At 48.9% G+C, this 22,953-nt stretch overlaps 2 protein-coding genes across 2 annotated transcripts in view; one reads left to right on the forward strand and one right to left on the reverse strand.

Annotated features, from left to right (window-relative positions):
* The window catches only part of Rtf2 (replication termination factor 2), a 33,407-nt gene that overhangs the window by 873 nt on the left and 9,581 nt on the right, over positions 1-22,953 (reverse strand). Inside the window, exons 5-7 of the mRNA XM_019208120.2 lie at positions 20,479-20,557; positions 2,547-2,660; positions 5-166 (exon numbers count right to left, since the gene is read on the reverse strand). Coding sequence (XP_019063665.1) covers positions 5-166; positions 2,547-2,660; positions 20,479-20,557 — 355 coding nt within the window. The remainder of the gene's footprint in view (positions 1-4; positions 167-2,546; positions 2,661-20,478; positions 20,558-22,953) is intronic.
* Positions 5,530-15,061, forward strand: LOC104865341 (beta-1,3-galactosyl-O-glycosyl-glycoprotein beta-1,6-N-acetylglucosaminyltransferase 7). The gene is made up of 4 exons (XM_010628815.2): positions 5,530-5,605; positions 10,192-11,218; positions 11,890-11,985; positions 14,835-15,061. Exons 2-4 carry the CDS (start codon positions 10,249-10,251, stop codon positions 15,059-15,061), a joined length of 1,293 nt encoding a protein of 430 aa, XP_010627117.1. The 5' UTR covers positions 5,530-5,605; positions 10,192-10,248.

Below are 22,953 nucleotides of genomic sequence, written 5' to 3' on the forward strand. Positions count from 1 at the left end.
TGGCAAGGCCGCAAACACAAGGTCGGTGAAACGGAGGCCGGTCCTTCCCCGCCGGGCCCTGCAGGACACAGCCCCCGCCCGACCGCAGACCCCGACGGCCCTCAGCCTCACCTTCGCCGGCGTCCGCTTTGGAAGCCGCCTCGGCAGCCTTGGGCTTCTTGGTTTTCTGTGAGAAGAGGACAGCGGTTGGAGGCGGTGCGTCTGTGAGGACCTGCTCCCTTCTCCATCTATACTCCCGAATCCACTGCTCAGAATGTGCTGAGACAGACTTCACGGATAAAAGTCAACGTTGATCGCAACTATTACCACTAAGCAGCAGTTCAGTGAAAAATGCAAACTAAGTCCGGCAAGGCAGCCTGGACGCTTAGGCTTGGGCACATAGGGCACATCTGAGCTGTTCTCCTAAAATCTGTTACCCTTGTGGAGACTTTTAGGCACTAGAATTCTGTTACTTGTAATCGTTATTTTGCTAAGAATTAAAAAGTTAATTAGCCATTCTAAAACTACACAGCTGTGTTTGCACTGATTCAAATGCAGAAATTACCAACAAGGCAATGCTCACTCAAATTACTTTAAAATGTTATTTTCCTAAGTATCCAAAGGGTGGCGCTAATGCCACAGAGTGTAATTATTTCTTCAAGGTTCCTTCGTGGGGTGGGTAATGGTCTCGCTTGTCACATACAGGCAATGGGACTTTAAGGGCTGAACACAACAAAAACCAGCTCACTTCACCCAACTAACGATGCGCACACGCATTTGCGAAGGTCAACACGAAAAACCAGACAACTATTCACTTGTAAGTCCTCCATCTGCAGCTTCTTTTGAAAAGCAAGGGTGGTAAGCAGGCAGGCCAGGCCGACCCGCTGGCTGCCGTATTTGGGAAATATTTTGCATCCTGGCAGCGGTAGCTACGCAGGTCCCAGACGCTCAGGTGTGCACCCTGCAGGGTGGGGCTGCTACTTCCTCTGGGCTTTGACAACTTGGCAGGAAGCCTGTGACAGAATTCACTGACAGGGTGGCTCATAAACTGCCTGACAGTCTCTACTAGCTTCCTTTAAAATATGACTTCTCGCGTGTTTGTTTCTAAAAACTAATCAATGGCAGCAATGAAGAATCGATTCCTTTCTGGACTTGTCCTCTGCCATAGACAGGTCTAGTTTTTCCTTTGTCTTTTCTGATCTTGAAGTCAGAGTAATTTAGGAAACCAACGTACAATTTAAACACTTATATATTTGGGTTTTTTTGGTACCGGGGATTGAACTCAGGACCTTGTGTTTGCAAGGCACATGGTTGGCACCACTGAGCTAAGTCCCTGGCCCTATATTTGATTTTTAACCTCCATGCAACACTAAAATGACCAGATGGCTCCATATTTCTCACTGCTGCTGTATTAACATAAACAGCAGCACAGAATTATTTCTATCTGTAGCCGGTCTCAATGTTTGGGCACAACTCTGTACTACTCATCAGTTCATATGCATTATTTTCTACTTCAGTAAAATGATAAAAGGAGCCAAAGCGACCAGCTCTGGCTCTGACGATTCCGAGTCTGTGCCTGTTAGTGCTGCTATGCGTGCTCCACCAGCAGCCGTGCCAGTCTAACCACAGATTATATATGGTCCCAAGGCGAAAGGGGTCCTATCACTTCTTCAGTGACTAAAGAAACACAGAAAGCAAAAAACAAAGCTCTGAAAAAATCTTGCATTATCTCATCACTCTCTCCTAGAAGCCTAGTGGATGCAGACACATTTTAAAGTCCTGTTTCCCTAACAGTTTGTCCTCAGAGTACTGACACTGATTTCCTAACAGTTCCAGCATTCTTCTGCTTTAGTTCTGATCACATTAAGTTTTCTCTCGTTTGCCCTGAGCCTAACTTTTCTGTTAAAAAAAAAAAATCACTCACAAGACCTGCAATATACAGCTGACATCTGCTCCTACTTAGTAAGCCATGCAATCACAAATGTACTGCTGGGCCCTGGAGTGACGCCTTTTCTTTTGGGGACAATGAGGCCGAGACCCATGACCTCACAAACTTCAGCCCATTTCTCATGCTGTGGCACTAAGCAGAGCTCGCGCTGCTTCTGGACATGGTGCCCAAGCTAGGACCACAGTACCCAGGCTTCGGCGGGGCTTCCTTCTGGGGGGCCGGGAGCTCCTCTCCTCGACCGCCTGTCCTGGGGTGGAGCCCTCAGGGCTGCATCCTACACCCCAGGGAAGGGAAAGAGTGGGACCTGCTGGAACCCAGACCACAGGGGAGCCCCGGGCATGCTGGGATGACGGTGACTTCCCACTGCCTGTCTGAGAAGTCACAAAAACTGAGCACTTGTTCTTTTAAAATAAGTGATAACAGCCCTGGTCGCTGCCTTTCCCCAGGGCTTGCTAAGATCTGTGCAAGGGCATTTTGATCTCTTTAGTGCTCCCAGCACCCCCTGTCCTGTGTGGGCGCTGTCCCCGGCCGCTGCACTGACCACAAGTCTGTTGCGACCTGCAGACCCAGCTGTGAATCACGACTCCAGGTGAGAGCGGATGCACAGCCTCTCCGTTACCTTCTCTTGCTTTGCCCTCAGCCGCCGCGCCTCCATCCTCTTCCTCAGCGTCTCCACGTCCTCCTTCGTGCCATTGAGCACGATGACATCGTCCTCCTGGAAGGCAGCCCCACACTGCAGAGGGCAAAAGAGGGCCAGAGTCCATCACCGGGACCTCACCCTCACCCCAGCGCCCTTCTCTGCTTTTGCCAGGCTCCCACTGGGGCTCCGCATGACTCGCAGCACGGCCAGCTTTCAGGTCCAAAGTCTTGGTCTGGGAAATCCGTGTGCCAGGACAGCGCCAGCCTAGCAGCCTGACTGTGCCACCTTGCAGGGTCTGCTTACACTGCTGGCCCTGGTGGATTCAGGAAGGGCTCCTAGCATTTCTTAGCTGGTATGGGGGGGCACATGGGATCTGGACTCTGTAGTGTGTGGTTCATGATGAACACACAAGCTTTCAAGATGAAAGCTTTCCCTCTTTGTGGCTAGAATTTCGGTGTGTGCTTGCTGAGGGTAAGTAACCAGCTCCCAGCCAAAACCCCAGCCCTGATTTGCTAACGGGCATGGCTGGGCAGAAGCCTGTGGTGCTACGGCTGCGTCTGCTCGGTGCCCCTGAAGGGAAGCAGAGCATAAGGAAGAGCTCAGTGGATTCTTCCAGACTCTACAACCTGCGTTTCCTCCCTCACCATCCTGCTATGCACCCTCCTTACTGCACCACTGCAGTGGGACCGAGCTGAGAGAACATCTGCACCCTTAAATCCTAGAAAGTTCCACCTAAGAAGGTGCTCTGGGGAAGCCCAGGCAGAAGCAGTCTGTGAGCTTGGTCCAGGGCCCACCCTGGCAGGGCCAACAAGCACAGCTTTGCGGGCGAGGCAGCACCGCCTCAGAGAGGCCACCTGGGGCCAGGCCTGCTATGCCCTCAGCCCATGAGGTCCTAGTACCCTGCTGTCATCTGCCGGAACTGTCTCCTCACCACTGTGGCCCCAGTGCCCAGCATATGGCGGGCGGTCTGTGCAGCAGGGCCGGGACAGGAGGAAGTGGAAACAGTGAGAAGTGGAGGTTCCACTCCTACAATACCTGGAAGTGATCTCTGTACCCCATCTGCCCAGGACACAGAGGCCTTGGTGTCCTCAGCTGTACAGACTGACCTAGGAGCAGCGTCCTCAGCTGGGGCCAACTCTGCTCCCAGCGAACGCCCAGCACTGTCTGGAGACAATCGAGGCCTCTGGTGGACACAAGCCCGAGAGGCCACTGAACATCTCCCAGCGGGAAGGCGGCCCGTACCACTGAGGACCATAGGCTACAGCGCCATCCCGCGAGGCTGAGACACCCCAGGCAGAGTCTCACCCTCAAGGGGAGAGCCAGCACCGTCAGAGAAGTCGTGAGAAAACATGCTTTCTGACAGAGGAGAATCCCAGCCGGGAGGGGACGTCTGGGTAAGGGAGCCCTCAGCCCCTGGGGAGGGGGTCTTTTCCTGGGAGAGGGAAGAAGAGTTACCCGCAGGGCCAGCGCTGTGGCCCTGGCTCTGGCATATAAATAGCCCTCATGAGGGTAGATCTGCGTGGAGCTGCAGAGCCTGCTTGGTGAGCGCGCCTCCCTCCCCTCCAGGGTTCCTGCTTGTTTCCTGCCAGAGCCCCTGCTGCCCGCCAGCCTAGGGTCGGGGTCACCGGCATCTGCACACACTTGTGCCTGGCCGGGCGGATGCACCTTGAGAGCTGACCTGTCACCAGGGAGTCAGGGTCCTCACATCAAGAGTGAGCCCTCTCGCTCCTTGTCCAGAGATAAAAGACCCAATCCTGTACACTGGGCCGTGGCCCTGTCCTCTGCCCAGGCCCTGTCACCTGCATGGACTGGTGCCGACCAGGGAGCCGAGAGCCCAGAGCTAGGCGCAGTGAGGAAGGGCCGGACAAGACTGGACCGGACCGGACAGGACTGACAGGCAGAGTAGCTGCAGGAGAGCCAGGCCAGTGCTCTTGGAGACCCACCACTCCCACCAGAGCCTATTCTACGGGCGCTGTTCTCACCCTGCCCAAGTGTGTGTTCATTTACAATCTGCTTACTCTCATCACTTGGAACTTGGGTGTGAAGAAATAAGACAAGTTACAAAAATCATAACATTCCTAAAAAGGAAGAGCACACCACTATTTTAGTTTCTGACTATGTAAAACAGGCTTACATAGATTGAAAGAAAAAGTACACTTACAATTCTGTATTCACGTGACGTCTAGATGCTAATTTTTAAAAAAGTACTTTAAAAAAGCCAGGAGGGAAGCACCAGGAGAGAACAGGGAATTCTGCCTGCACATTCATGTCACGTAAGTGCACTGCTGAAGAGACTTCCCGGCATCTGTCCTGGCAAAGGGGAACTGCAATGAGCAGCCAGCGCGCCACCTCCCACCCAGAAACCTAGTTCAGCGACTCGGTTACTCGGCCTCGGGCTCCTGCTTGTGCTTGCACAGGACTCCATGGTGCACAGCCCACGGACGCACACCCGCACTCGTGTACCGACCTGCCTGACTGCCTTCTCCACCAGACCCTAACGGTTCCGCCTGGGAACCGTTCTTCTCAGTCCTGGTGGGGGCCGTGGTCTGCGTGCAACACACTGAGAAAGAACTGCTAACGGGGGCGGGGTGGGGCCTGGGTGAGAATGGTTTCCGGGGGTATTTTAACCCAGGAGCCTCAACTCGTGGAATCCAAACAGTTCCACAGCAGCGTCACACGCTGGCTTTCACAATGAAAGCTGCCCAGGGGGCGCAGGCGCGAGCGACCCCCTCAGATCTTTGGAGCTGCTGGCGCGCACAAGGCGGCCGTCTCACGTCCCCGCCAGCAGGGGCAGCCGAGCACCTCCCCACCTCCGCGTCACCACCAAGAGGAACGAAGCTCTCCAGGGACGCAAAGGCAACGCAGCGGGCCAGGCCACTCCGAAGCAGGGCCACTGCAGGGAAGCAACCGCCGAGGAGGACGGCGGCTGGCGGCACCTGGCACCTGCGAGATGCCACGGGGACGGAGGACGGGACTGGGGCCGCCCAGCGCTCACCACTGCCGCTCTCTCCGGGACTGCAGCGGTGGAAGCTGAGCAGGTACTCGCTGATTTCTGCAGGAAAATGTTTTCTCTGCCCCTCTCTGGCTTTAAAGTAGAATGCTGGAGTATCAGTAAATCTAGTAAACCTGTACATCAAACCTGTGGGTCCCCTTTTCTCCCAGAAAGCCCCCACTTTCTCTTTAAGCCCCCCCAGTCATAAGCGGAATACGTGCACAATGTAAGATCAACTGGATTTAAAACTTTTAAATGCCATCATGTTAATTCCTCACATGGGAAGTAATCATTAAGACAGCCTCAAGGCCACGTCCAATTCCTCAGTTCTCACCTTGTGCTAAAAATGAAAACAAAATGTTGTGTCAGCTGTGGGTGAGTGGACACCATAAAATGAAGTTTTCCTCCTCACATCAAAATGGCTAAAAAATCCGCACATGTCCCCGGGCTATGATTAAGATCCATTTCACGGGCAGTCGGCCAGGCTGAGTTCAAAATTTGCCAGCGAATGTGCAAGAGAACTGTGCGTGTTCCGTGGAGTCGCCGCAGTGGGCTGGGAGTCTCAGAGCAGCAGATGCAAAGTCCACCTCCTCCCCTCCCCGCAGTGCCAGGTTCTCTAAGGAGATACAGTAGCAAGCGCCACTGCTTTTTATAGACAAAGCCCTGAAACACTTTTTTTGGCTCACTAAATTATTTCTCCTGATTAAATGAACATTAATGCTATAAACCAGAGAAATTTTAAACTACCAGACAAAACATTTTAAGTTCACCTTTAAGGGTGCCCATTATTGTCTATTTGTTATTTTTGTTGTTTTTTTTCTTTTTCACCATTACCTTTAAAAGTAACAACTAGAGCCAGAAATGGTAGCACACACCTGTAATCCCACCACTTGGGAGGCTGAGGCAAGAGGGCTGCCCCAAGTCTGAGGCCAGCCTGGACTACACAGCAAGACCCCAAATAAAAAAACTAAATATATAAAATGAAAACCTAATTGTGGGGGGGTATGCAGCTTACTGTGAAGTGTGAAGGCCCTGAGTTCAATCCCTAGTACCACCATAAAAAAGAAAAGTAAAAACTAAAGAAAAATATACTCTGAGTAAATGAAGGGCTGGAGCTGCTGCCCCAGTGGTAGTGTCTGCCTCTCATGCTTGAGGCCCTGGATTCCATCCCCTGCACTATCCAAACTATGACACACACATTCCCACACGCACACGCACAAGCACACACGCGTGTCTGTGGGGAGCTGCCAACTCCCTCCAAGTCTTCTTAGTAAATTAAACCCCATCATACAATCAACACTTTTGTACCTGGACAAAAACAAAATGCAAGGCAGCTCCCCCTAAGAACTCTAACTGGAAACCACTCCCATTACTGTAGATCCCAGCACTGTGTAAAGGTGGGGAAAAGTCACTCAGCTTCCCTGACTGCAACCTGAATCACTACTTCCACCAAAAGCTGTCCTGCAGTCAGGTTTCAGCAGCCCGAATGCAGGGTCTCAGCAGCATTCCCTACGGGAAGCCATCTGCTTCTCTTGGGTACCACACAGTTTAACAGTGCCAGCTTCCAAGGCTGCCAACGTCTATTCAGTACACACGGCGTGGGAGACAGCACAGGAGAGGTGGGAAAGCCTCACACACCCACCTCTGAGGAGGCACCTGTGAAACAGTCCTGTCAGGACATGGGGTCCAGTGGTGGTGCGGGCATCTGGGCTGGACAGGGACCGGGCACATTTGTGGCGCGCGCGCGCGCACACACACACACACACACACACACAGCCACTCTCCTATCCGAGTACCAACCAGTCCCACCCTGCTTAGCTCGGTTACTCTTTCTAAAGCCTTTAAGCCGGTAAATACTTTGGACGCAACTTCTATGGGGAAAAATGGTTAAAAATCAGAAAGACTATTTGAGGAGTAACATATTTCTTACACTTGATAGATACCATCTACGTTTCTTGGACATTAGCTTAGTGATAGAAAGTCGCATGATAAAAAATATATCTTCATTATGGCTAAGTAACTGTGCAACATAAAAACAAAACAACTAATCAAGAATCACCAGGAGATGTTTACAGAACTGAAAACGGAGTTCACTGCTCCTGTAAAAGGACAGCCCTCCAGTCCCGAAGAGCACCCCTCTGGGAATTTTCACATTATCCCCCGGATATGGTGTTAAAGCGACAGCAAGCACTGTTTATATTCAAAAGCAGGGAGCTCTCCAAAGACTCCCATCACAAGACCTGTCCCGACCCAGCCCCCGCTGCAGTGACGAAGAGAAACTGCTCGTGGTCCCAGCTGCCCCTCATCTACACCACGTCACAGCGGAGTCAGCCGGGGCCAGGCTCGGGCAGATGTGACAGCGTTGCTGACCGAACAGAGGTGGGAAGGTGGCAGGGGACACCGGACCCGCCCTCAGCCCGCTCTGCACTCAGCCTGGGTTTGCCTGAAACAATGGCCACCCCAGGACTGTCCTCATTTAATTACATAAACCGCTGAAACTACCCAGTCCCCTGGGCTCTGCTGCTGGGTTCATACTCGGTCAGTGCAGAGGGTCTTACTGATTCTGCAACACAAACCAAAGCCCCAAACAGGAAAAGATGTAACAGGCTACAGCTAGGGCTGCCTTTATCAGAGGTTCTAAAAAGCTTCACTTCCATTTTCAGGAGTCTCCTTCCCATGCAACATCTATTTTTATGATGTAAATTGTTTAGAGACTTATTATATAGAGATTTTATATTTCCATTTAATAATGCCATATAATCTTTAAAGTAGGCCATAAGGTGTTTTTTTCTTTTTGGTACTGGGCACTGAACTCAGGACCTTGCACTTGTGAGGCAGGCCATGGCACCACTGGGCTAAATGCCCGGCCCCATAAGGTTTGATATTTAGCACAATCAGTGAACATTTACTGAAAGAGCATAAAACATACTTTGGGCAGTGCTGCTTTTTAGTCTGCAAGCATGCTGAATAGAAAGAAACTGCAATGAAAATAAATACATTTTAAAAAATCCATAGCCAACATACATGTATAGTACCGACTGTCCCAAAGTTCAACAAGCCAAGGCTAATTCCAAATGCCGTGTAATGACGGAGTGGACAGGCAGGACATCAGTGTCCGATATGAGGTGGGCACCAGTCCAAAGTACAAAGGCTTTCTAAAAAACAGGCAACAGGAATAAGACATAGTTTCTTATGGAAACTGAGAATCACGATTCCTCAACAAACAAACAAAAAGTCCTAACAATATAAACCTTGACATTTATCCAACCTAAATTCCAAAGGATGATCCTTGCACACAGCATTAACTAAAACACTTCTAATTACCTTTTGCAGCTGCTATGCCTATGCAGGTACCTACTTAGAGGTCAAGACATCTTGTTTTTAATCACTTAAGTCTTCCCTAAAAACAATTCAGAGACTCATTTCCACAGATTTAAGTTTATAATTGTATAACTTCCATTTCCTTAAGGAAAGATCTGGTCTCCATGTAATACAAATACTTGGGAATAACATGAAAACATGCTCGTCACCAGGCAAGGTGGGTAAGAAACCCACAAGGACTCAGCACCACACACCTATCCCAACAGTTACGGTGCTACTATGTGACCACACCAGGTACCATCAGGACACAGGTACTGTGCTGCTGCTGTTTCCACCACTTTTGGAAATTAGCCCGGCGGCTTCTTTTCTTTTTTTCTCCCAGTTCTGGGTGTGAATCCAGGGGCATTCTACCAATGAGCTATGTCCCCTGATCTTTTTGGTTCTTCTTTCCACTGGGGATCGAACTCCGGACTTACACTTGTGAGGCAGGCCGAGTGCCACTGAACTACGTCCCCCGCTCCCCAGATCTTTTATATTTGATTTTGTGACAGGGTCTTGCTAAACTGCCCATGCTGGCCTAGAACCACTGGTGGTCTCCTGCCACGGCCTCCTGGGATTACAGGCATGCACCATTGTGCCCTGCAGTCTGGCAGTTTCTTAAGGAATGACACTGTTTGTAACGTCCACCACCACGTGACAAGGCGTTTCACTATCTGATATCTGCCCAAGAGAAACAAAAACTTCTGCCCACACAGATGTGTATACAATGCTTACACTGTCTTTCAATATTCCAATATTCAAAAGCCAGAATAATTTAAATGCCCACCAAGAGATGAACAAATACATAGTTTACAGCCACAACATGGAATATTACCCAGTAATAAAAAAGAACTGGTGACAAATGGGATGACAAGGATGAATCTCAGAATTGGTACAAGTGAAAAAAGCTGGGACTGAAAAAATACATGTAATGATTCCATTTACATAAAGTTACAGAATGTGCAAACCAGTCCAGTGAGACAGAAAGCACACCAGCGGCTGACCACCTAGTTGGGAGGGAAAGGACGGGTTAAAGGGGGCACAAGAGCTCTGTGGGGAGGAAGATGCACGCAGACTGTGCTGGTCCCCATCTGCACACACACAGCTGGGCCCCACGACAGCCAGGCTACCCAGGGGCTGCGCAGGATCCTCAGGGCCAGCCCAGGCAGCAGTGAGACGCCATCTCAAACAAAGACAAACTTGGAAAAGTTGTGCAGTTAAGTACATGTAGTTTAGTAAGCTTCATTAAAGTTAATTCCGTTGTTCTTTTAGGAGGCTAAAGGAAGAGATTTCAGGCCGTGGCACTAGAACGCATGTGGAGCTCACAACATGAGCCGGCTTCGGGCCACGCAGCCAGGCCTTCTTGTGTGCACAGTGACCGGCGTCCTCATCTTTCTCTGCGTTAGGACTCTCACTCCCGAGAAGCCAGAGGAGGAGCCCACACACCCAGTGGCAGTGGAGTGCGGCTTTTATCCTGACGAACTGTGTTCAGCTCTGTTTGAAGGGAAAGGGGTGGCCCCTCAAATCGCAAAATTCTGTAAAATCCCTCATGGGTCCGAAATCCTTGCTTATTTACACACTCCAGGAAACTGCTCCCAGACGGCCCAGAGGCTGCGTTTCATCACCAGGCCCCTGTCTGCCGAAGAGGGCAACTTTCCTCTGGCGTACATAATCACTCCTCCGAAGGAGCTGGCCATGTTTGTGCAGCTTCTCAGAGCGATTTACGCACCTCAGAACGTTTACTGTATTCATGTTGACGACAAGGCCCAAAGGAAGTACAAGGCTGCTGTGCAAAGCCTGGTCAGCTGCTTTGAAAATGTCTTTATCTCATCAAAGAGACAGAAAGCCGCTTCTGCGGGCCTTACAAGACTACAGACAGATATTAACTGCATGAGAGACCTGGTCCACTCCAAATTTCAATGGAACTATGTCATTAATCTTTGTGGGGAGGATTTTCCAATCAAAACCAATAAAGAAATCATACACTACATCAGAAGCAAATGGAATGATAAAAATGTCACTCCTGGAGTAATGCAACCATCAACTCCTAAACACAAGACAAGTCAAAGTCACCCCGAGTCCAGCCCTACAGGAGGCATCTATGTCCCACCGAATGAAGGATTCAAACGTGAGCCCCCCCATAACCTAACGATTTACTTTGGAAGTGCTTACTATGTGCTTAGGAGAAAGTTTGTGGACTTCATATTGACTGACGTCCGTGCAAAGGACATGCTGCTGTGGTCCAGGGACATCCACAGCCCAGAGCGCCACTACTGGGTGACCCTGAACCGACTGAGAGGTGAGAGCAGCCCGGTAACACAGTGTCTGTGCAGGTTACAGCAGTGCAGGAGTTTCAGCCTGGACTGGTCCCCTCTACTCAGCTATTTCCCCATAGCTTTTCCAAGAGCCCCCACCCGGCAGTACAGGAGGGTCTCTGGTTTTGGGGGTCTAGAGTTAGCGGAGAGTCATGCTCCCAAACCAACACGGCTGGGTTAGAAAGAAGTACAGTACTGGCATTTTGGTCAATTTTGGGTAAGGCCTTTTGAAAAATCAGAGCATAAATCTTTGGCAACGTCTTCATTTCTTCATTTACTCGATAAATCCTATGGGACAGCTACTGGTGCCAGGCACTTGCTAAAGGTCCCTTAAGAACGTAAAGATGAAAACTAGTGATGTTTTTATAACAAACCCAATTCTTCAGATGGGTTCTCTGAGGCCTCTGTGAAGTGCACTTAAGTCTCTTCTCTTTATAAAAAGGTGTCTCCTGCAGAGAACATGGCTTCCAACTTAGCAACTAAGTTTATCAGTCCAGACAGTGCAAAGGAGGGGTCCAGCAGAAACTGGTCAAGGCCTTTTTATAATTTCCGTACCTGGGATGGGGATGTAGCTCGGTGTAGAGGCCATGGGTTCTATCCTCAGTACTACAGAACAAAACAAAACTCCACAGCACACACTGGTTCTGTCTGTTAGACGCTCCAGGTGCCACACCAGATGCTGGCTGGGAAGGAGATGTGCGAGCCATCAAATGGAGATCAGAGGAAGGAAAGGGCCACGATGGATGTAAAGGTAAAAACAAAAGCAAAACACACCTTACACTCTCACAAAATCTAGACAGTTGTTGCTTAGTGAAGGTGGGAGGAGGCTGATGATCAGGTTTAACCTGAAGTTACTAGCACAGGTGTTGATGTAGACAAATAACTCAACATAAGGTCCACAAAGAAAAGTGTACAGATAACAAACACACAGGTAAGCTTTTTGTTTCTTTTCTTTTTCCTTTTTGGGGTGCCGGAAGGAAGGAAGCCAGGTCGGTGTGCATGCTAGGCAAGCTCTCCACCACTGAGTTGTACCCCAGTCCAGGTGATAAATACTCACAAAGAACACACAGGACCGTAACTTATCAATCCTTCAAACAGCAACAACAATAACGACAACATACAATTCGGCTTTTTCTACCCACTCCTAGAATTCAAACTCAATTACAAATGAGCTCTGTGTCCCTTGATTAGAATATAAAACTGGATAACACGGGCTTATGCCTCAGAGCAGGTCAACAACTACGGCCTACACTGTATCAGAAGCAAATGAAATGATAGAAAGATCATTCTGGAGTCTGCTGTTTATTTATATAAAGTTTTGCTCTGGAACACAGCCACAACCATTCACTTAGCATGTGGTTTACGACACTGAAGGGCAGAATTGAGCAGTTAGGACACAAACTCTGGACCAACATAGCCAAAACATGTCTTTCTGGCTCTTACAGATAGTCTGCTGCCTGCTAGAGTTGTGGGCTTCACACTTGTCTTGCTTGCATGCTCTCTAAAGGAAATACGTAAAAAAAAATACTATTATAACTTCAAAGGAGTATTTTCTAGCCTACTAAAACCTGCATATGTTTTGAATAGTTTTTCACCCAAATCATGGCACTACAGACTTAAGTTCATTCAAGCTATAAAACCCCTCCCAAGTTTTAACTGGCAAAGACGGACCTCATGGTGAAGTCAAACAGATCACACATGGGTTGACTTTCTTTTTAGAGAATTTTGATCATGGTGCCACAGACATGCCAAATAAACCAGGGCCAGCCAGCACCAGCTGTTTAAGACTAACCTACAACAAACTGGCTGTGGTCAAACAGGAAGTGCTGACTCCAACACACAGTTCCTAGATGAGGCACTCCTCTGCCTTGTGCACTGCCACTCCCAACAGGTCAGGAGTCTGGGGTGATTTTAGCCAAGTGTTTTTAAAAAGGCAGATAATGATTTGACCGGGAGTCATTCACGTAGTCAGAAGGGGACTGTTAAGAGCAGGCTAACACCCTGCCCTTTCTTTTATTTATTTATTTATTTATTTAATTTTGTTTGTTTGTTTTTTGAGACAGGGTCTCACGATAGTTGAGACTGCTCTGGAACTCAAACTGTGTAGCCCAGGCTGGTCTCGAACTCACAGCGATCCTCTTGCCTCGGCCTCCCGAGTGCTGAGATTACTTACAGGTGTGCACCACTACGCCTGGCCTGCCCTTTCTTTAAAAAGCAGGTACCTGTCATTTACTACATACTGGGGCTGTCAGGACCAGCAGGCAGAAAAGCAAGGGGCTCAGATTCTTCCCCCAATGGCACAAAAGCGGTGTAAAAGGGCAATAAAGTCATTGCTATGATAATAAACACCGGCTCAGGATGCATACGGTGGCAACCTGAGAGTCTCACTGTTTGCATAGAGGTGATGGCGTGGGGCGCTGGAAGGTCTCCACCTAATGGCCTGCAGAGCGACAACCATCAGTGGCCGAGAGACCCTTCATATTACTCACCAGAAAGGCATAAACATTTATTTGTATTCCCTTCAGTTCAAATCCATGTGCATCTAAATCACAGCTCTCTGGTTACAATCAAGGTGTGGCTGATTCCACTTTCACTTGTATCCTAAGTTTTTCACAATGCTTATCTTGATATGTATGATTTCAGCTAGGTAGATGTAACTCTTCTGGGAGTCTGACACTGCGGTCACAACAACTGCTGCTGTGTATGCAATGCCCACTGGTGCCGGCTCTGAGCCCTCCACAGAGACAGGCCTGGCGCTGTGGGAGCAACGCTTCTTCCGATGTTTTCGCTCTTACGAATGCACAGACTTTTGTGCTTGCAATACTTTCTCCCTCTTTTAGGGTAGTATCTCCTTCAGACAGGGTTTTGGAAGTAGGACTGTGGAGCTGAGCAGAGTGCGGGAACTCCCACAGATAGGCCTCTCACCCCCGGAGGCCAAGCCCTCACCTGTCACCTGCAAACTGAGGGTGCCGATGGGAACCCTGCGATGCGGTGTCAAGGGTCAGGAGAGTAGCAAGCGCCAAACACCGTGTGGCACTAAAAAGTCACTGATTCTGCCTTGAAGATAGCCGGTCAGCACTAGATTCTCACTGTAATTCCCCCAAACGGTACTGGGGATTGAACTCAGGACCTTGCGCTTGTGAGGCAGGTGTGGTGCCACTGAGCTATATCCCCAGCCCTATAATTCCCATTTGAATCATCTCATTTGTATCAAACGCTCACTCTCAACAGCCAATGAAGGAAGCAATGGCTTATTAAAAATGACACCTTTCTCATGAACTACCCCACAATCAGAAGTCAGAACCAGAACCTATGAGAACTTAGATTTTATCAGGCAAATGAGTGCTATTTCATCTTCCTGTGCTCATGAGTAGTTAAAATTCCACAGTATTCACATACAGGAGCCACCAAACATTTTAGAAATGACTAACAAAAAGAACGAGAATGTCCTTTTTGACTATAAATTCAAAATGCAGTGTAGCTTGCCCTAAAGCACCATGCTGCTAAATTTGAACTCTCCTGCAGCAATGAGAGCCCTGCCTGCATGACTATGAACAGGCAGGGAAACAGGCAGCTAAGTGTTTGCATTTCTCTCTGCAGGCCACTACGTCCAAGACACCTGCGTATATGGACTAGGAGACCTGCCGTGGATCATTGGGTCGCCTTCTTTGTTTGCCAACAAATTCGAGCCCTCGGCAGACCCCCTTGTGGTCACGTGCTTGGAGAGGCGGCACAGACTTAAGGTCCTCCAGCAGGCAGAAGTCTCTGTAGACCCGCACTGGCGTTTTCAACAGCAAAGTCACTTCAACCTGAAGCCCAGCCACTGAAGAGCGTTCGCTCTCTTACTGGTACCTTTTGCTGGCTGACTTGAAACGACAGGACTCAGGACCAGAGAAGAAGGGGACAGTGACTCCTGGGTATTAGTTAACCCCAAAATGAATTTAGAAACACAACTGCTTTACAGCTCTGGGAAAGGACTCACAGGAGAACGGTAACTTGAGCAGCCACTGGTGACACACACACAAGTACCTTCGGAAGGCTGCCTTCCTCAGCACGGTTCTGGAAAGCAGAGCTCTGTAAGCACACGTCCAGGCTCAAGCTGGGCTGGTGAACCATGCCTTTAGTTTTGAGGGCCTGGATGAGACACTAATAAAGAACAAATTCCCACTGAAAAGGAAATGTGCTTATCTAAAGCTGTTTTTGCTGGATGAGAACAATGTCACTTTACTCTGACAAATCCCAGAAAAATATGTAAGGGTCTATTTCTCTGGATAAAATGAAATTAACCCAGGGTAAGCTGGGAGTGGTGGCACACACGCGGCGGAATCCCAGCACTCTGGGCACTGAGTTGGCAAGACCTCAAGTTCAAGCCCAGGCTGGTCAACCTAATGATTAAGTGAGACAGGGATGCAGCACAGGCAGAAGGCCCTGGGTTCACGCTCCATTATCCTCAAAACACAACCAACCAAGCCCTGGGGCGGAGACCTGCTCCTTAAGGAGGCTGCCCGAGGTTTCCGTGTTCTCAGGCACTGTCTGCTGGGATCTTTTCTGGGCTGGACCCATGCCTGGAGAGCCCATGCTACCACAACCACAGAGGACACTGGACATTAGAAACGTGGCAAGAATGAGGAAGTACTATTGAGTTCTAGTCAATGTTTACATCTTTAATCAATTTACTTTAAAAAACTAGGTGCATGCGGCCTACAGCTACCACACTGGACAGCACAGGACAAGGCATGGGCTTGACGATGCATACTCAGACTCAGTCCGATTTTAACGCTGTCGCTGGTGTCACGGAGATGTCTCTCGCTGTACCCCGCCTCCCCCGAACGTGCTCAGTCACCACGAGACTGAAACACCACTGCCAGGCAGCGCAGCAAAGGGCCGCGGGGCTGGGCAGTGCGAGGCTTAAGTCCCAGTACTGAAAACAAGTCAAAACAAAACACTAAAAAAGGAGGAGCAGGAGCCACAGGGGAGAAACTAAAGAAATAAAACACAAGCAGCTCGGTGAAATGAAACTTCCCATGTAGAAACGACGTCAAATGCACTGAGCCTCTGTCACCCCATTCCCAGGGACCACAGCTCTCAGGTGCTGTCCGCCCGCTGACTGCTGGTTCTGAGAGCTCAGGCTCACTGCAATTATGTTCCCTGAGCTTTATGAAAACTCACCAGCAACTAAACGCAATCCACATTAAAAAAAAAAATCTAACTCTCCTCAAGTTATTTAAAACACACTGTCTGGCCAAGTAACTCCCACGGGCTGTGGGAGAACCACACACGTGCGGGCGAAGCACTCTGCAGGGTCTGACACGGCTCAGAGGGGGAAATCAAGGCACAGGTGACTGAGGAAACGTCTCAGGATCACAGGGTGGAAAGGTGGCGCTGGGATTTGGGGAAGGCAGGCCGTCTGCTGCACCGCCCGACCGCATCCAAGGGAGCAGGGACCTGCACACAGCAGACTCCAACACTGTAGAGAAGCTTCCAGAACAAACCATCTCAGAACAGCACAATGAACTAAAACAAAGAAAAGTGTAAAGGCACAGAGGGGAAAAGCAGCAGGGCCAAAGGAGATGAAGGACTGGTGAGCAGTAGGCTGTGGCAGGAGAGAAGCCAGGCAAAGGGCAGCCTCTGTCGGCACCAGGACCCACAAGAGGCCACTGATCCTTGCTTCTGGGTAAGGCTCTCAGGTTCATCTGTCAGGTAAAAGAATAAGCTAAAGGACATGTAGCAAGGGTCTCCTGTGCACCATGCCGAGGCGGTATATGTACAGGGTCCTGAGAGTCCTCCTTTAGCTTTCTGGGGTCAGAACATGTCAAGTTTACTGTTCAGTTTTCCTAGTAAATCCCTCTTACTCATAAAAGCTAGGCTGCCTGCACTGTGTATTATGTGATGCCTTGAGACTTACCACTCGCAAAGCTAAAACACCTCACTGGGTCCAAAGCCTGAAAATCAGAATTAGCGGACCACTTCCAAAACCCCCTTCCCTGCCTGTCTGTCCCCCTTCACACCTGCCATGAAAACAATGTAGTACACAGTTTTTGTTTTACTTCTGATACCCACACACCCTACTTGGCTATGTATAAGGCCTAAATAAATGAAACCAGAAAGCCAACAAGTCAAATGCTACTGACCACACCCTCCTATGCCCCAGGAATCCACACTTTACTGCTGTACGGACAGACCACCCTGGGGTCTTGTTAAGATCAGGCTCTCTTCCAGCAGGCTCGGGGTGGGGGTATGGGATTCTGAATTTCTTAAGAACAAACAGAAAGTCCCTCTAGGTGATGTGCCAATACTGTGGGTCTGCGGATCATGTCTTGAGTAACAAGCACATCACTGACTGTGCTTACTGTACTTCAATCACGGGTATTACAAGAGGTGCAGAACACGGTGGGGAATACAATTAATTTGAGGGGTTAGTGATTTGTTTGTAGTAAAAACAAACAAAAAACCTAGCAACTGCATCTCTTCGGATCTTGTTAACTGAAACTCGTGTGCATAGCATGTGCTTTAGACAGGGCACCAAGGCTCTTTCAACCCCTTGAGTCTCTTCTAGTGAACTCAAAAGCCCACAGCCAGGCAACTACAGAGTAAAATAGCAAAACACAAACCCTAAATACCACTGGGGGAGGTCCTGATGTTGTTCTCACTTCAACAATTCTTGCACTTATATTTAAAAAGTGTGTATTTGTTTTAGCCTTTTGCTTCTCATTCACATTTTCATGATGCACTCCAGTCCCCAAAGCTGTGCCACCGTTCTTCCTTGTGGCAGAGTCTGGCAGACATAGCCTTTGCCCTGCAAGGCCACCTCTCCAGCAGCCGACACTTAGAGGAGCGGCCATGTGACTCCGCTCTGGCTGCAGAACAGGCGATGGTCCCAGCTTCTAAGGGAGACCCTCTCTAGCCTTGCCATATGGTTGAGGGAAGAAGGGAGAGTAAGTCTCAAACCACAAGAGGTTACAGCTACCACACAGCAGGCACAGGGACTCTCAGTCCCCTGGAAGGAAGCTGTCCGACCTCAAATTTTCATTGCTGCCAGCCTCTGGAACTTGGGTACTGTTTTGTTATAGAAGCTACTCAACTTTGATCAAAATACTTAGTGCTGTATTTCTAAGCTTCAGAAACTTTTTTTTTACTTGTAGTACCAGGGATGAAACTGGTTAGTGGGAGATGTGGGCTGGAGAAGCAGCTCTAGAATGCTAGGAGCCAAGCCCGATGAGGATGCTGGTCAGGGCTGAGAAGACCAGGCTCAGGAGAGCTCAGTGTGCCGCTGGACTCCAGGTTACATGTTACACACTGGCAGAAAAAGTGTCTGCACTTCGCTCATGACTGAAGACCTTAAGGGAGACTGAGATTAAGGGCAGCGGATGAATTAATCTGGTGGAGGAAATTTTGAGGCAGCCAAACATTGAGGCTGTGGCTTGGGTACCGTTGGGGGCCTTTAGTCAGTTCTACAACAAGAATTAAGAGCAAACAGCACAGCAGAATGATATAAAAAGTTTTGAGTTTGGCTGGGAAGGAAGTTCCAGTAAAGTTGGGGCCTACAAAGATGCAGCAGAGGGGCGCTTAGCTGTAAAAAGATTAGCATTAAAAAGAAGCCAGATACTTTGGAAGAGGACAGTGAGAAAAATGGTTCAAAGGCATGTGAGAAATGATCAAGGACCCACCCACTGAAGGCTCAAAATTGCAAAAGTGAAAGACTGCTTTGAGAAGTGAATCCCGGAGCACCAGGTTCAAATGGCAGCAGCCTGAGGAATGGAACGGATCCTCCAGGACTCAGTGCCCAGCCATACAGGCACTCACAGGCTGCTCCCACCACCAGCAGGATGCTACTGCTCCAGATGGCAGTAGACCTTGGTGTCAACACATGGTGTTGCTTTTATGTGCATTCAGAATGTGAGAGCTATAGGGTCAGGAAGTCTTTCACCAGATTTCAGAGGAAGCCTGGGAGGGCAGGCAGTGTACCCAACAGCACAGTATATCAGGCTGAAAGTACAGTGGAGACCCCGGAGGGCGGAAAAGGGAGGGATGTGCACCTAGCCGAGGACAGCAGCAAGGAGTAAGCACAGCCAGTCCTAGAGCTAAGCCATGAGGGATACAGACACCACTGGCCAGGCTGAGGGTGGGGCTGACCAAGCCCTTCAGAATTCACATCTTGCCACAGACTGTCCCCTGGGCTGGACACGGAATGACAGGATTTAATGTCTGCCCTGCTGGATCTTGGGGATGATTCAGTCCCATTCCTTTCTATTCCCCTACTTCTACCTTACATGCTGGCAGTGTTTAACATTCTTTTCATTTTTACAGGGACTTACACCTAAGTGTGTGCCTTAAATCTCAGAGAATTCTGACCTGGGACTTTTCAGGTCTTACCTCAAACCAACCCGAGGGAGCCCTGCCCATCTTACTGCTCCGTGTGCTTCCAGGCATGTCACAATGGACGCAGCTTTGCCCACTTCCCTGAAGGCCTGTCTGTCCTGCAGGAGTCAGGTCCAGGAGGGCAGCACTTGCAGAGCCCTTCCCCTCCAGGACCTCACTCATCAGTGCCTCCGACAGGGGCCGGCCAGCACTGCTGGGGAGAAATGCTGCGGCCCACCTCAGCAGGCTGAGTCAGCACAGGCTGGAGACAGCCAGATGCTGCTGGCGCCTGTGCGACACTGAGCTGAAGGCCCAGCTTCAACAGGGCCACTGAGTGCAAAGATGCAGAGGCTCCAGGCTTCAGCAGCACCAGTGAGAAGGCCACGCCCTGGGTTTTCCTCCATGAGTGCCGTGGTGCGGGCCATTTGCTGAGTGCACAGACCAGAGAGAATGAGCCTCGACAGCAGGCGATGCACATGCCTGTCCCCTGCCTCAAACACCCTGAGGCTGGCAGGGACACACACCTGCATCACAGCGAGCAGGGAGGTGGGTCCTTAGGGAAGCGAAGGAGGGGAGGTAAGGATTCCCAAAGCAGGGGCCTTGAGGCTGGCAGGGCAGAGGGAGCACAGGCAGGGTGTGGACAGCCAGGGCACAGCCCTGTGGCCCGAGATGGGTAGGCTGGTCCGGCCTCAGCTCACAAGCGGCTGTTTGAGTCTCTGCTTCCAGCAATGAAGTCATGAAAGGCATTTACGTGGAAAAGCAGCTGTCAGACATGTGCTTCAGACAGAACTTATGGATATTCACACAGAAACTGAAGGGAGGGGCTCTACAGGTCTGACTCCCTCAGCTACAAAGAAGGAGCAAATGGAGCATATCAAGAACTCACCGTGTGACAAACTTCTGCTTTTACCTCTTTCAAGGCACGTTCAGAAAACACACAACCGCAGCACCGAAGGAAGCAAAACCTGGAGAGAGACCACCGTGGAGAATGGTTTAAACAGTACCAAAATAAGTACCTGCGTTATTAACTGGAATTTGCTCAGTTTACAAAGACCAAGATAAAAATGGTTATATTTTATCCTACTAAAAACAAAAAGCTCAGAGGACTGAGGACATAGCTCACTACACAGCAATACCCGGCATGCACAGAGCCCCAAGCACTGCAAAAAAGCAAGGCAAGTTCAAAATCTTTATAAAGTGTGTATATACACACACACTAAAATGACAAACATAAAAAGTCAAAAGGCAGGGCTGGGGACTTAGCTCAGTGGTTCTGCCACCTGCCTCGTAAGCTCAAGGTCCCAAGTTTGGCCCCCCGGTACCAAAAAACAAATTTCTATGAGATTCAGGGTTTATTATTTTATGAATATCCACACAGGTCTTTAAGTTCTCCCCTCAGGTGCTGGGGATTGAACCCAGGGCCTCATGTATCACTCGGCTAAACACCCAGCTCTAGACGGAGTCTCTTATTTACTTTAGTTTAATGTCTTTGAGACAGGGTCTCACCATGTAGGTGAAGCTGGCCTTAAACTCATGGCAGTCCTCCTGCTTCAGCCTCCTGAGTACTGGGATGATAGGCGTACACCATCATGCCTGGTTCCTTGAAGAGGTTTTTAAAGGCAATAATAATATAACTAAAAAATGAGCAAATAGCAGCAATACCGTTCCCAAAAGAAAAATAAAGGTCAAAACTTATAAAAAGATTGCTGACCTCAAATGTTAAAAAATGCATTTCAAAATTATGCCATATACAAAAATTATGCCATGTCATATTTTACCTATCAGGTAATGAAAGAAATGCAAGTATCTAATCGGAAACTATCTGAGGACACAAACACACTTGCTGGTAGGTGGGTGCAACACCTCCACATTTAAAGGATCATCTCACAGTCTCTTCTGTAGAAATACGCCCACAAGAGCACAAATACATACGCATTCGGCTGTACAGTACAGCCCATCTGTAACAAGGAAGAGAAGGAAGCCACCTAAATGCTCAATGAGAAAATGGGTTCCATAAATTATGAATGCCCATGTAGCTACTAAGAAGCTCACGCCCAATGTGGTGGCACATGCCTGCGGTCCCAGTACTCGGGGAGGAGGGTCACGAGCTCAAGCCCAGCCTGGACAATGCAGCATCCAAAAGACTGGGGATGTAGGTTAGTGTGAAGGCCCTGGATTGAATCCTTATGTTGGGGGGGGGTAAATCAACATGCAAGGCCATGAAAACAGTTCAAATTAGATACAAAATGCAAAAAGAAGAGATACAAAATATGTAATAAGACCCAGGCTATTTGGAAGAAGTCTGTTTGCAGGTTGGCAGTGCTCCTACTGAGGCAGGCCTGGCCAGCAGAAATCACCTGCACATTTTGTACACTCCCTTAAAAATACCACAGCATAAACGTTCTCTACTTCCCAAGGACCACAGCAGATGTAGGTCACCCTAACAGAAATCTAAAACCACCGCAATCAATTCATTAAATGTTTAAGACCCCCCCCATAAAAACCCCTTATTTTATGGATGCTTACTAATTATCAGGAAATTGGTAAATTATTTTTCTCTAAACACAGATCCAATATTTTTATTATACTAAAAATTTGTTTCTATTTTTCTGTATATTTAAATCTTTATTATTGTAACTTTATTAAATATGTAAACTAATAAAAAATCCATTTTCCAGAGCTGAGCCTCTATTAATCAGGAAAAAAACCAAAGCAGGCAGAGTTCAAGAAACTGAGAAGAGAAAAGGAGAAGAGATCAAGCAGATGAAGAAAGGGAAGGAACCACAAACACCACAACTACAGCACAGGTAACCCCTGCTCAGGACTTGTCACGGGCCTGCTTTCTGCCAAGTTCCTCTTGTGGGATGAACCATTGTTTTCTTAAAAAGAAGTCGGAGGAGCAGACCTAATTGGTCACACGCTGCCTGATCCTGTTTCTGCTCTATTATCCACACAGCAGCCTGGAACTGCCAGGGGCAGAAGGAGGGGAGAGCGGCTCCTGGGGATGGGCTTTCTCTGAGGATAAGAACATGGCTTTGGAACCAGACAGGTGTGGTGATTGCCTAACAGTGTGAACGTATTAAATGCCATTGGCCGTACACTTTCAAACGGTCAATTTACATCATGTGATGTTAATTTCAAGACATACACACAAGAGATACATAAATAAAAATACAGTAAGGAGTGGGACATGGTTAAGTAAATGAGTCTGGAAGCCCGAATAACTTCTGCTGGGCCCAAGTGGTGAGATCGAAGAGTGAACCCTAAATGCTCTATTTTTTAAAAGGCGTAAAAGGATTTAAGGCAGAATTTTAAAAGTACACACAATAAAATAAGAGTGTGGGCCCTCAAAAGCGAGGCA

Source organism: Fukomys damarensis, unplaced genomic scaffold (assembly GCF_012274545.1).
Source record: "Fukomys damarensis isolate Sample0158 unplaced genomic scaffold, DMR_v1.0_HiC HiC_scaffold_22, whole genome shotgun sequence".
NCBI classification, from domain to species: domain Eukaryota; kingdom Metazoa; phylum Chordata; class Mammalia; order Rodentia; family Bathyergidae; genus Fukomys; species Fukomys damarensis.